This window comes from Mobula hypostoma, chromosome 13 (assembly GCF_963921235.1).
Source record: "Mobula hypostoma chromosome 13, sMobHyp1.1, whole genome shotgun sequence".
NCBI classification, from domain to species: Eukaryota; Metazoa; Chordata; class Chondrichthyes; order Myliobatiformes; family Myliobatidae; genus Mobula; species Mobula hypostoma.
Genome location: NC_086109.1, coordinates 56867455 through 56880890, shown reverse-complemented (window position 1 = coordinate 56880890; position 13436 = coordinate 56867455). Strand labels below are relative to the sequence as shown.

Here is a 13436-nt window from a genome sequence, read left to right as displayed (position 1 = left end):
TGCTAAGACTTTCTAAAGCATTGGTCAGTCCACATTGTGATGTGCTGGCATTGGAGAGGGTGCAGAGGTGGTTCATGAGAATGATGATCTAGGGAATGAAAGGGTTAATGTAAAAGGAGCTTTTGATGGATCTGGGCTGGTACTTGCTGGAATTAAAAAGATTGAGGAGGGATCTCATTGAAACATCAAATATTGAATGGCCTAGATAGAGTAGACGTGGAGAGGATGTTTCATATAGTGGAGGAGTCTAGGATCAGAGGCACAGCCTCAGAATAGAAGGATGTCCCTTTAGAACAGAGATGAGGAGGAATTCCTTTAGCCAGAGAGAAATCTGTGGAATTCTTTGTCACAGATGGCTGTGTTGGCCAAGTCATTGGGTATATTTAAAGTGGAGATTGATAGGTTCTTGATTAGTAATGACATCAAAGGTTACGTGGAGAAGGCAGGAGAATGGGGTTGAGAGAAAAAAAATTAAATCAGCCATGATGGAATGGTGGAACAGACTTGATGGGACGAATAGCCTAATTCTGATCCTCTGTCTTATTATATCATATGGTCTTATGAATTCTAGTACCCTGTACTATATGAACTGACACTCCAACAAATTACCTATGAACAGTTATTGCAAATTATCAATGATGGATTAAGCCTCAGCAGACAAGGGTGCTGCCAGTTTGAGACACTTTGTTGGGCAAAGCAACTGAGCCACCCACTCACTCCATTGAACGTAATCAGATTACAGAAAACCTTGCAGTGAAACCCATCAACAACTAAACTCCTGCCCTCAACAGCACCAGTGGGGAATCTGCCTGTGACAAGTTGGGGATAGGCCAGTATCATTCCCACCCTGAAAAATTGGAGAAACTTAGGAGGATACCCAGGGGAGACCAGACAACACAAGTAAAGCTCATTCCAAATGGTGTACCAGCTCCTCTGGAATGAGTGAGTGTGGAAGCACATGAGGGCAAGTGACAGAGGAAGAGCGTGGTGCACATCTCAGAGACACTGTGCTGGGAGGTGGGAGGATAAAACAAGACTGACACAATTGAAAACGGGTCCTTAGAGTGAGGAACAAGGTGAAAGAAAACTGCAGAAGGTTTGGCACCTGCAAGCACAGCAGGATGGGGCAAGAGGTGGAGGAGAAGGTGCGTGTTATTGAGAAAATGAGCAAAAATTATACCAAACAACAGGAATTCTGCAGATGCTGGAAATTCAAGCAACACACATCAAAGTTGCTGGTGAACGCAGCAGGCCAAGCAGCATCTATAGGAAGAGGCGCAGTCGACCATTATACCAACCCTGTGGGGATGATGCTGGATCTAAGGCAGAAAGTGTGGCTGATGCCTTTCAGTCTGGTTAAGACTGGTCTGATAATGGTCAGGAATCAGGTAGGAGAAAGGCAGATTTTCAGCATGGATCTGAGCTTCGATCCCATCCGACCGGAGAGGCTCAGCAACTTACAACAACCCATTCCAGGTTCCAGTTCCTTCATTACAGCACCTCTTCATCTCAGAACTGGAACCTCTGATTGGCCAGGATCTTTGGGGAAAGGATTCCAAAACCTTTTTTTTTAATCCAGTCTAAGGTCTTCGCACCAGACACCAGAGACCCCAGCAGAAACAAGATCCAAGGGCAGGACTGAAAAAACATCACCTGTCTTGACCTCCCAACCCACAGCTACAACACCCAGGGCCCATCCCAAAAGGAGGAGTCAATGGAAAAGGAGAGAGAAGAGGGACAAGAAAGGGAATGGCAGGTTGTAAACAGGAAGAACTCCCAGAAGACATCACCCAAGAGACAAAGGGCTGCTGACAGTAAACGTAATAGATAGAAAGGGTGATGCATCGAACAGACACATGGTGACAAAACGTTTGCAAGTAAATTGCCAGGATCGGAGAACAACTCAACCCAACCATCTTTAGTATTCTTCACCCAAGGGATCTGTATAGGGCAAGTTAGGGAGTATATTCAAGGAAGAGATTGAGAGATGTTTGTATACTGCGGGAAGTGACTGATACAGGATGAGTGCATGGAAAACAAAACCGTCCATGATCTTAGTGAATGCCAGAGCAGGCACACAGGACTGGTCCTACTTGTTATGTTTTTCTACTCTTGTATACAACCCTGTACTAAACAAAACTGGGAGAAAGTCATCAGTCATCCTTATTTTTATTAATTTGCAGGTATCCCAGGTAAGACTGGGAGATGGGAGCTATCTGACTGCCTCACTGGAGAAAGTCAGAGGGTTGGAGTCACAGACAGTCAGACCAGATGAGTATTTATAAAACAAAAGATAGCCAATAATATAATCTCAACAAACGATCTGCTGGAGTTCAGCAGGTTGAGCAGCATCTGAGGAAGGTGAGAAGGAGCTGGTGGTGCCAATTCCTTTCCACCCTAACAAACACACCCCAACCTGCTAAATTCCTCCAGTGGATTGTTTACTGATACAAATTTTGTGATCAACATTACTGATGCCAACACATTTAAATTCAGTATTTACTTAATTGGAATGTAAATTCTCAGTAGCTGAATTTAATTTCCTTAGCTGCATTGTGAAAACTGGTTTCACACCTCCAGGGTTCCAGTTACTGGGGCATTTTACTTTTTTGCCTTCAGTTAGCATGGAGCCTGTGTGCCAGATCTCAGGTGCAGAAATACCCACCACAGCCTGTAGGTGGCAGGTGTCTCCCATACAGTTAAAAACTGCGTCAATGTGGTAGGGAAGCAGACTCACAAGATATTTCGGTGCTGAAGAAATCACTACCCTTTGATTTTGGCCTACTGATGCAAATACCACAGATGAATTGTCTTGATAATGTTTAGGCATGCACGTTGAAAGATATTTGTCAGGACTTTAGTGTTGCTGGCAGATCTCAGATGGCAACAATGAGGTATCCTGGTTGAGTGGTGTCACAACAGCAACCTTGCACTCCGTGTCTGCAAGTCCAAATAATCGATTGTGAAATTCAGCAAGGTGAGTGATCAGCAATGTAAAGCATGAGCAGCTTCAAGTTCCTAGACATGTGTCAAAGGATGCAATTTCACAGAAGGCATGCCAGTGGCTCTATTTCATTAAGAGTTTAAGGAGATTTGGCACGTCATCGAAGAATCTGGCAAATTTCTACATTTCTGTGATAGAGCACATACTGACTGGTTACATCACAGCCTGGTATGGAGACTACAATGTACAGGATCACAAGAGGCTGCCAGAGATTATAAACTCAGCCAGCTCCAACATGGACAAAAACCTCTCCACCACAGAGGACACCCTCACGAGGTGGTGCCTCATCCATCATTGAGGAGCCTCATTCGCTAGGACACACTCTCTTTGAGTTACTTCCTTCAGGGAGGAGATGCAGGAGCCTGAAGATCCACATGCAGTGTTTTAGGAACAGCCTCTTCCTCTCTGCCATCAGATTTCTGAACAGTTCATGAACCCATAAACACCAACTCGTTATTCATCTTTTGCATTTTTTGTTTTGTAATTTATAGCAATGGTTACGTTGTGCACTGTACTACTGCCACCAAAACAATAACTTCCACAACACGTCAGTAATAATAAACCTGATTCTGATTCAATATTCCAACTACAAGAATGCCAACACACCAAATGAAGATTTATTATGTAAGTTGTACCATGAGTAGATTTTGATCCTAGCCCAGACTTCGCTTGCAATTGGCATTAATCACCAGCTTTCCATTTTGAGGTAAGTGAGATGTTCTCCGAAGATTGCACAGTGATAATTCCATTTGCAGCTCTTCAGTAGGTGTAACTATCCACATCTGCACAGTGAGACATAATCACCATTCAGGCATGGGCTGATTGATGGGTTTCAGGTAATGTCAATGCTACAGAAATGCCTGCAGTGGTATTCCTGTCACCTTAACCACCTGCCTTCAATAGCAATGGCATTAATATCACTAAGACTTCCAGCAACATCCTCCTGAGATTACAGATTCAGTGGAGAAGCCATAGGAAGATTGAGCATGGTATCAGAGGTTCCTTGGCATTGACCTATCAAAGGATCTATTTTGGGATCTGCACACAAGTGTCATCACAAATAAGGCTCGACAGTGCCTCTACAATCTTAGAAGATTGATTCAGCACATCACCAAAAGCTTTGTCAAACTTCATTAGATGCACAGTCGAGAACTGGATGCATCATGGCCTGATATGGAAACACCAATGCCCAATAACAGAATGGACTACATAAACTGCTAGATACAGCCCAGTCCATCACAGGCAAAGCACTCTCCACCACTGAGTACATTTACATGAAGCAGTGCCACAAGAAAGCAGCATCCATCATCAAAGACCACCATCATCCAGGACATGCTCTCTTTCACTACTACTATTAGGCAAGAGGTACAGTACAGGAGCCTTAGTCTCACACCAAAAGGTTCAGGAACACCTGCAACCATCAAGCTCCTGAAGTAGCATACTAACTTCACTCACCACTACTCTAAAACTGTTTCTATGAGCTACAGACTCACTTCCAAAGTCTCGTTACAACTCATGTTCTCACTATCATTTTTTATTTACATAGTTTTGTCTTCTTGCTGCACAATGGTCATTTGTCAGTTGTTGTCTGATCATGTACAGCTTTTTGTAAATGCTATTTTTACCTTCCCAGTAAAATCTCAAGATAGTATATGGTAACAAATACACACAAAGAACAAGTTTAGTTTGAACATTTGAACTTTGAGATTGGATATCCTGCAGAAATCGATTCCTCTCCTGAGTCCTCAGATTCTTTCCTCCATTGATAGGGCACAGGTCGGGGTGAGGTGGAGGTCAGGGGTGAGGTGGAAGTCAGAAAGAGGGCAGCACCAATCACACTCAAGAAGCTTAACATCATCCAGCACAAATACCTTTTCACCATCCTACACAAGAGGTTGTTGTGTGTGCCATTATTTACCCAAGCTACACTGTCAGAACTTCCTAAATTTAAATTCTTTACTGCCAGATAGAACAAGTGTACCAGGGCCATGTTAACATCCCCATCTACATGAAACCATAAGACAAGAAAACATAGGAGCAGAATAAGGCCATTTAGCCCATCGAATCTGCTCTGCCATTTCATCATGGATGATCCATTTTCCTTCCCAGCCCAGTCTCCTGCCTTCTTCCTGTATCCCTTCACAGACCAAGTATACACGCAGAGCTGGCCTCCACAGCTGCCAGTGGCAAAGAATTCCACAGATTTACCGCTCTCTGGCTAAAGAAATTCCTCATCTCCTTTCTAAAAGGATGCCCCTTTATTCTGAGGCTGTGTCCTCTGGTCTTAGACTCTCCCACCATAAGAAACATCCTCTCCACATCCATTCTAATAAGGCTTTTCACCCTTTGATAGGTTTCAAAGAGGTGACTCCTCATTCTTATGAATTCCAGTGAATACAGGTTCAGAGTAATCAAATACTCTTCATATGACAAGTCCTTCAAACCTGGTTTGAACTCTCTCCAGTTTCAGCACATCCTTTCTAAGATAAGGTGCCCAAAACTGCTCACAATACTCCAAGTGAAACCTCACTAGAGCTTTGTAAAGTTTCAACATTACATCCTTGCCTTTATATACACTAGTCCTTTTGAAGTGAATGCTAACATTGCATTTGCATTCCTCACCACAGACTCAAAATGCAAATTAATCTTTAGGAAATCCCGTACAAGAATCCAAGTTCTTATGTGCCTCAGCATTTTTGTATTTTCTCTCAATTTAAAAAATAGTCAACCCTTTCATTTCCTCTATCAAAGTGCATGACCATACACTTCCCCCGACACTGTACTCCATCTGTTTCTTTGCCCATTCTCCTAATCTGTCTAAGTCCTTCTGTAGCCTACTTCCTCAAAACTACCTGCCCCTCCACTTATCTTTGTATCATCTGCAAACTTTGCAACAAAGCCATCAATTCCATCATCCAAATCATTGACATATAATGCAAAAAGAATCGGTCCCAACACAGACCCCTGTGAAACACCACTAGTCACCAGCAGCCAGCTAGAAAAGGCTCCATGTATTCCCACTCTTTGCTTCCTGCCAATCAGCCACTGCTTTACCTATGCTAGCATCTTTCCTGTAATACCATGAGTTGGTAGCTTGTTACACAGCCTCATGTGTGGCATCTTGTCAAAGACCTTCTGAAAATCCAAGTACACAAAATCAAGCAATTCTCCTTTGTCTATTCTTGTCAGTACCTCCAGTTGAACTCTGTCTTTTTGTGTGTTTCCCCCTAGCTGTCAGTCTGTGGTTTTGTATTGCCATGTGCTCCTGTCCCCACTCCTGCTCTACTCCAGCCCCTGTATTACTGAGTACTCCGTCTCTCATCTGTTTCTCATTATTACCTGTATTGCTGCCACCTGTGTCTCATTGTGCTCCACCTATCGTCTGCCCCTCTGTTTATTGCTCAGTGTATTTCAGTCCTGTGTTTTCACCTGTTTGTGGCCAATTTGTGCCAGTGAATTTTCCTGAGCCTTTCCAATATTTGCATCTGTACTCTGTCTGTCTGAATATTGACTCTGCCTATTTCCCAATTCTGGTTTTTGGATTTCTCTGGACGTTTTGATCTCTGCCTGAACTTTGACACCGACTTTGTTTGCACCTCAGGACTGTACTCTCTCCGTCTGAATATTGACTCTGCCTATTTCCTAGTTTTGGTTTTTGGATTTCTCTGGATGTTTTGATCTCTGCCTGAACTTTATGCTGACTTTGTTGCCCCGCCCCACCAATCAGATTTGCTAGTCAGTAAATATTACAGTGCGCACAGTATTTAGTCTGCAATTGGGTCCCTGCTTCAGCGCCCTGACAATTCTGCTTGTTATTTCTTCAAAGAATTCCGAAAGATTTGTCAGGCAAGATTTTCCCTTGAGGAAACCATGCCGACTATGGCCTATTTTATCATGTGCCTCCAAAAACCTCAAAACCACATCCTTAATAATTGACTCTAACATCTTCCCAACCACTGAGGTCAGACTAACTGGCCGATAGTTTCCTTTCTTATTCCTCTCACCCTTCTTGAAGAGTGGAGTGACATTTACAATTTTCCAGTATTACAGATCCGTTCCAGAATCTTGAAAGGTCATTATTAGTGCCACCACAATCTCATCAGCCACCTCTTTCAGAATCTTTGGCTGTACACCATCTGGTCCAGGTGACTTATCTACTTTCAGACCATTCATTTTCCTAAGGAACTTCTCCCTAATAATGGTAACTTCACACACTTCATGGCCCCTGACACCTGGAACCTCCACCCATACTGCTAGAGTCTTCCACAGTGAAGACTATGCAAAATATTTAGTTTGTCCACCATTTCCTTGTCCCACATTACTACCTCTCCAGCATAATTTTCCAGCAGTCTGATATCCATTCTTGCCCCCTTTTTTTTACACTTTATGTATCTGAAGAAACTTTTGGTATCCTCTAATATTATTGGCTTGTTTACTTTTGTATTCCATTTTTACATTCTTAATGAACTTTTTAGTTGCCTTCTGTTGGTACTTGAAAGCTTCCCAATCCTCCAACTTCCCACTAATTTTTGCTCTATTATGCTCCCTCTTTTTGGCTTTTATGCTGGCTTTGACTTTCCTTGTTCACCTTGGTTGTGTCATCTTGCCTTTAGAATACTTCTTCCTCTTTGGGATGTTTATATCCTGCGCCTTCCAGAAATTCCAGCCATTGCTGCTCTGCCGTCATCCCTGCCAATGGTCTTTTCCAATCAATTCCAGCCAACTCCTCTCTCATACCTCTAATTCCCTTTACTCCACTTTAATACATCTGACTTTGGCATCTCCTTCTCAAATGTCAGGGTGAATTCAATCATATTATGATCACTTTCCTCCAAGGGTTCTTTTACCTTAAGTTTTCAGAATCAGGTTTATTATCACCGGCATGTGACATGAAATTTGTTAACTTAGCAGCAGTAGGTCAATACAATGCATAATGTAGAAAAAAAACTAATAATAATAACAATAATAAATAATAATGAAATAAAAATAAGTAAATCAATAACAGTATACATACATTGAACAGATTAAAACATGAAAAAAACAAATACTATATAGTAAAAAAAAAATGAGGTAATGTCCATTTAGGAATTGGATGGCAGAAGGGAAGAAGCTGTTCCTGAATTGTTGAGTGTGTGTCAACTAGTAGAATGGTGCCACAGCAACAACCTGGCATTCAGCATCAGTAAGATGAAAGAGCTGATTGTGGACTTCAGAAAGGGTAAGATGAAGGAACACATACCATTCCTCACAGGGGGATTAGAAGTGGAGAGAGTGAGCAGCTTCAAGTTCCTGGGTGTCAAGATCTCTGAGGATCAAATCTGGTCCCAACATATCGATGTAGTTTAAAGGCGGCAAGACAGCGGCTACACTTTATTAGCAGTTTGAAGAGATTTGGTATGTCAACAAATACACTCAAAAACTTCTATAGTTGTACTGTGGAGAGCATTCTGACAGGCTGCATCACTGTCTGGTATGGAGGAGCTACTGCTCAGGACCCAAAGAAGCTGCAGAAGGTTGTAAATCTAGTCAGCTCCATCTTGGGTACTAGCTTACAAAGTAGGCTATTTATTAAGGACTTCCAGCACCCAGGGCATGCCCTTTTCTCAGCTATTCTGGATTGGGTGCTGTGCTATGATCCAGAATTTTCTCACTGTTACCAGTAGGTAGGAGATACAGAAGCCTGAAGGCACACACTCAGCAAATTCAGGAACAGCTTCTTCCCCTCTACCATCCGATTACTAAATGGACATTGAATCTTTGGACACTACCTCACTTTTTAAAAAAATATACAGTATTTCTGTTTTTACATTTTCTTTAAAAATCTATTCAATGTACATAATTTACTTGTTTATCTATTATAATTATTTTTATTATTTTTTTCTCTCTGCTAGATTATATATTGCATTGAAGTGCTGCTGCTAAGTTAACAAATTTCACATCACATGCCAGTGATAATAATCCTGATTCTGATTCAGGCTTCTGTATCTCCTACCTGCTGGTAACAGTGAGAAAATTCTGGATCACAGCACAGCACCCAATCCAGAATAGTTGATCCCCCAGTGGGTTCAACCATGAGTTGCTCTAAAAAGCCATCTTGTAGGCATTCTAGAAATTTCCCCCTCCTGGAATTCTGCACCAACCTGATTTTCCCAATCTACCTGCATATTGAGATCCCCCTTGACGATTGAAACATCGTCCTTCAATGCACTCCCCATTCTCACATGTTGTTCACTGCTCCTCAGCTTCACTAGGCCTAAACCCTGGAACTCCCTCTGCAACAGCACCTTCACTAGTGACTTTCCCCAAGGGCAATTAGGGATGGGCAATAAATGCTGGTTTTTGGCGGTGTTGGCCAATTTCCAAAGAATGAATAAAATGAAGATATTGCACAGTATGCTATTGTTTGCTCTTCAGTGGTGACTGGGTGTGGAAGCTGACCTAAAAAGAATCAGCTTTAAGGTCATAACTTTTAAAAATGTTTGCCTCAAATCTTGAAATATTATGGCCCACAATCATACAACAGTACATTGAGAACTTTTGGTGTGTTCTGTTGATGTATGGTTCCAGATGCCAAATTCTGACTGAAGGAAGCTGAATGACAAATATTTCACTCTCACAACAATTTACAAACATGTCATTATTTCTTATAGTCTTTGTGAAAAAAAATACACATTCACTCCTAGACAACATTTGTAAAAGGGGAGGTGCATCTTACTGTCAAATATTTTCAGCTTGCTGTTAAATAGAATTGTATAAAAATGAGGAGCAGGTAAATCCCAACTCATTTTGTTACACTGAGAACTTCTGGTGTGTAATTATCTCAAAGCCTGAAGGTCAGAATAAAATTATTTACATATACATCACCATATACAACCCTAAGGTGTATTTTCTTAAGGACAAACACAGTAAGTCCAAGAAACACACTAAAATCAATGAAAAACCATGCCCAACCCTCTTTATCTGATTCCCTGATGAGGACTGGTTCATGGACTTCCAGTTTCCTCCTCCTGAAATCAATAATCAATTCCTTAGTCTTGCTGACATTGAGTGAGAGGTTGTTGTTACGGCAGCACTCAGCCAGACTTTCAATCTCCCTCCAATATGCTGATTCATCACCACCTTTGATTTGACCATACCTGGCTTCACCTGACTTTTTTTTAATTGAAGTTATAGCAGAAATGAAGTATCTGAAGGCAAGTGTCAGGCAGGAATGTACATTGAGGGCTTTCTAGAGGGTAAAATGTGCATCTTTAACTTCATGCAGGTGGAAGGAAGACATGTGCATGCATCTGTAAGTCCACACTTTGTGAGGGATCTGCCTGCAGATACCCCTCCTTGTGTACAGCCCTGTGTTAGTGTAGAATGAATGCTTGTGTTATAGAACTTAACCTGGATTCATTCCCCCTGGGATTGGAAATTGGATCAAAGTGTTAAACATTGACGTGGAGTAATGGTGTACAGAGTTTGCCTGTTTAATATTCTAACTGACTGAATTTATTGTGAAGTCATTTAAACTGCTGATTCAGTGTCAAAGGCAAAAGTCTGCCTTGATATCCTTCCTTGGAGAATAAACCCCCATTTCCAACTGTACTTGAGGAACAGCTGTACCATTCTTTATGGAGGTGCAAGAGACTCGAGATGTGGAAATCTGAAACATAAAACAAACTGTGAAGGGAAATGGAGAGCTGATATTTCAGGCTGAGATTCTTTATCCAGACCGGAAAGGAGGGGAGGTAACTGGTGGTGGTACCTGGTGGATGTAAACGGGGGCCGTATATTGTAGTTGCACTGGCTCACCTTCACTTCATCCGTCAGCTGCTGCATTCTCTCCTTCATTCCGTTGAACTCACTGAATATCTGCTCTCTGACCTGCTCCAGTGACTGCCGCACCTAGTAAACAGATAACGTATCAACCCAAGGACCACTCTCCACACCAAATACCCATTCTCTTCAGAAACCACTCCATGTCAGCGAAGTTCTCTTACTTTTTTCCCCCCAGCAAAACAGTTGAGTGAGCTAGGGTTTGTTTCTTTGGAGCAAAGGAGGAGGAGAAGTGACTTCATCGTGGTGTATTACAGGAGGCATAGGCAGAACAGACAGCCAGTGGCTTTGTTCCAGGTTGTTATGTATTTAATGTTTCAGTAATATTAGAATAATCTTGTGTGTATATACATATATATTGTTTGATTAAGCATTCTTGTTTAAATTATTCATTATGGGTTATATGTATAAATACATAAATTGCTTACATCATCACCCTACCACGCGACATGTGTGTGCCTCACTTATGAAGTAAGACTCACATTTCAGACTCCTGTGTCTTACTTTGAATTAGTTTAATGTTTTGAAGTTACAAAGCATATCACAGGTGGCAATGGATAATGTCAGAGAACATCGTCTGGAAGAAGGTTTTGGGGAGATGTCAGAGGGAGGGTTTTTACAGGGTGAACTGCACTGCCCTGGGAGGTGGCAGAGACTGATACCTTAGAGACATTTAAGAGATTCTTAGATAGACATGTGGATGAAAGAAAAATGGCGGGTTATGGGCTGTGTAGGAGGGAAGGGTTATATTGATCATAAAGCTAAAAGGTTGTTATGAAATTACGGGGCTAAAGGGCCTGTACTGTGTTACGTTTCTGTCTCTCACTGTAGTCCGACTGAAGGGACAGGCAATCAGGCAATGAGGTGAACAGAATAACCTGAAGGAAAGCTGGTCACTATTGTGTGGAGGAAAGGAGGCAACCAGCTTGTACACAGCAAGCTTCCGCATCGAGGTAAACACAGAGCTAGACTGGAACAGAGCTCTGGGTTTCTTTCTCCCTAGCCATCCTTCCAGACCAGTGGAGGGGTCTGACTGCAGGTGACTGGGGAATATATGAGGCAGGTGACTGGGAATATCTATGGCTTTCTCCATAGTCATCCCTCCAGACCAGTGGAGGGGTCTAACTGCAGGTGACTGGGAATATCTGAGGTGTCTGCCTTCCCTAAGTTGAAACTAACTGGTGTCAGGTGACTCTTCACTGAGATCTGGTGGAGAGCTACCTCTGGTTCTGGCCTCACTTCTGAACTGTTGTAGGTTTTAGCTATCTGCACAGCCAGTGGCCATTGACCAAGCAAACTCAGAGTGATCAGGAAGCATGAAATGCCACACCTCCTTAATGTAGTTCATTTCCTCCTTGAGCTGGTTCACCGACCATTCGTACACAACCACCTCGGCTTTATTAGTGTCAGCTCTCTGGACCACTCCATACACAGTGCCATTGGGCGAGGAATTGGAACCAAAGCCATTCTGAAGCTGGAAGAAATAACAGGCTATTTAGTCACGGTACCAACACACAGAACGATTGCTCCATGCTCAGCAATACCAACACCTTATAAATTTCCTTACAATTTGGAGAACTTCATTAGAATAAGGAGCAGAACAGCTTAGAAACATAGGAATAAGGAAAAGTGTTTGATGCCTCTCGCCCTGTACTCAATATTCAGAGGGTTGTGTGGAGGGGGGTGGAAATCTCATTAAAACATAGCAGATTTTAAAAGGTCAAATACAGAAAGGCCTGGATATAGTAGATTTGGAGAGGACATTTCCATTAGGAGGAGAGTGGGATCTGAGGGAACAGTCTCAATATAAAACTGAGATGAGGAGGGATTTCATCAGTCAGAGGATGGTGAATATGTGGCCACAGGGGATTGTGGAAGACATGACACAAGTGTAATTAAGGCAGAGATGATAGGCTCTTCATCAGTAAGGGGGTTAAGGATTATGTGGAGAAGGTGGGAGAATGGGGTTCAGAAATGAAAATCAGCTATGATTGAATAGCAGAGCAGACTTAGATTAGATTATGAGGACACTCAGTCCTCGTTTATTGTCACTTAGAAATGTATGCATTAAGAAAAATGATACAGTGTTCCTCTAGAATGATATCACAGGAAACACAGGACAAACCAAGACTGAAACTGACAAAACCACATAATTATAACATATAGTTACAACAGTGCAAAGCAATACTGTAATTTGGTAAAGAGCAGACCATGGGCACAGCAAAAAAAAAGTCTCAAAGTCTTGATAGCCCCATCATCTCACGCAGATGGTAGAAGGGAGAAGCTCTCCCTGCCATGAACCTCCAAGCGCTGCAAACTTGCCGATGCAGCACCATTGGAAGCATCCGACCGCAGCGGACTCGGAGTCCATCCGAAAACTTTGAGCCTCCGACTGGCCCCTCCAACACAGCCTCTCTGAGCACCATCCTCTGCCAAGCACTTCGACCCCGCCCTGGCCGCCGAGGAACAAGCAAAGCCGAGGACTCGAGGCCTTCCCCTCCGGAGATTCTGGATCACACAGTAGCAGCAGCAGCCAAGCAGGCATTTCAGAAGTTTCTCCAGATGTTCCTCTGTGCTCTCACGTCTGTCTCCATCAAATCAGGATTGTGCA

General features: G+C 42.6%; 1 protein-coding gene across 2 annotated transcripts in view; it reads right to left on the bottom strand.

The window, feature by feature from the left end:
* The window catches only part of myzap (myocardial zonula adherens protein), a 97883-nt gene that overhangs the window by 35674 nt on the left and 48773 nt on the right, over positions 1 to 13436 (bottom strand). For both annotated transcript variants that reach the window (XM_063065736.1, XM_063065737.1), the window contains 2 exons: positions 12156 to 12299; positions 10802 to 10894 (listed from right to left, as the gene is read on the bottom strand). In XM_063065736.1, coding sequence (XP_062921806.1) covers positions 10802 to 10894; positions 12156 to 12299 — 237 coding nt within the window. The remainder of the gene's footprint in view (positions 1 to 10801; positions 10895 to 12155; positions 12300 to 13436) is intronic.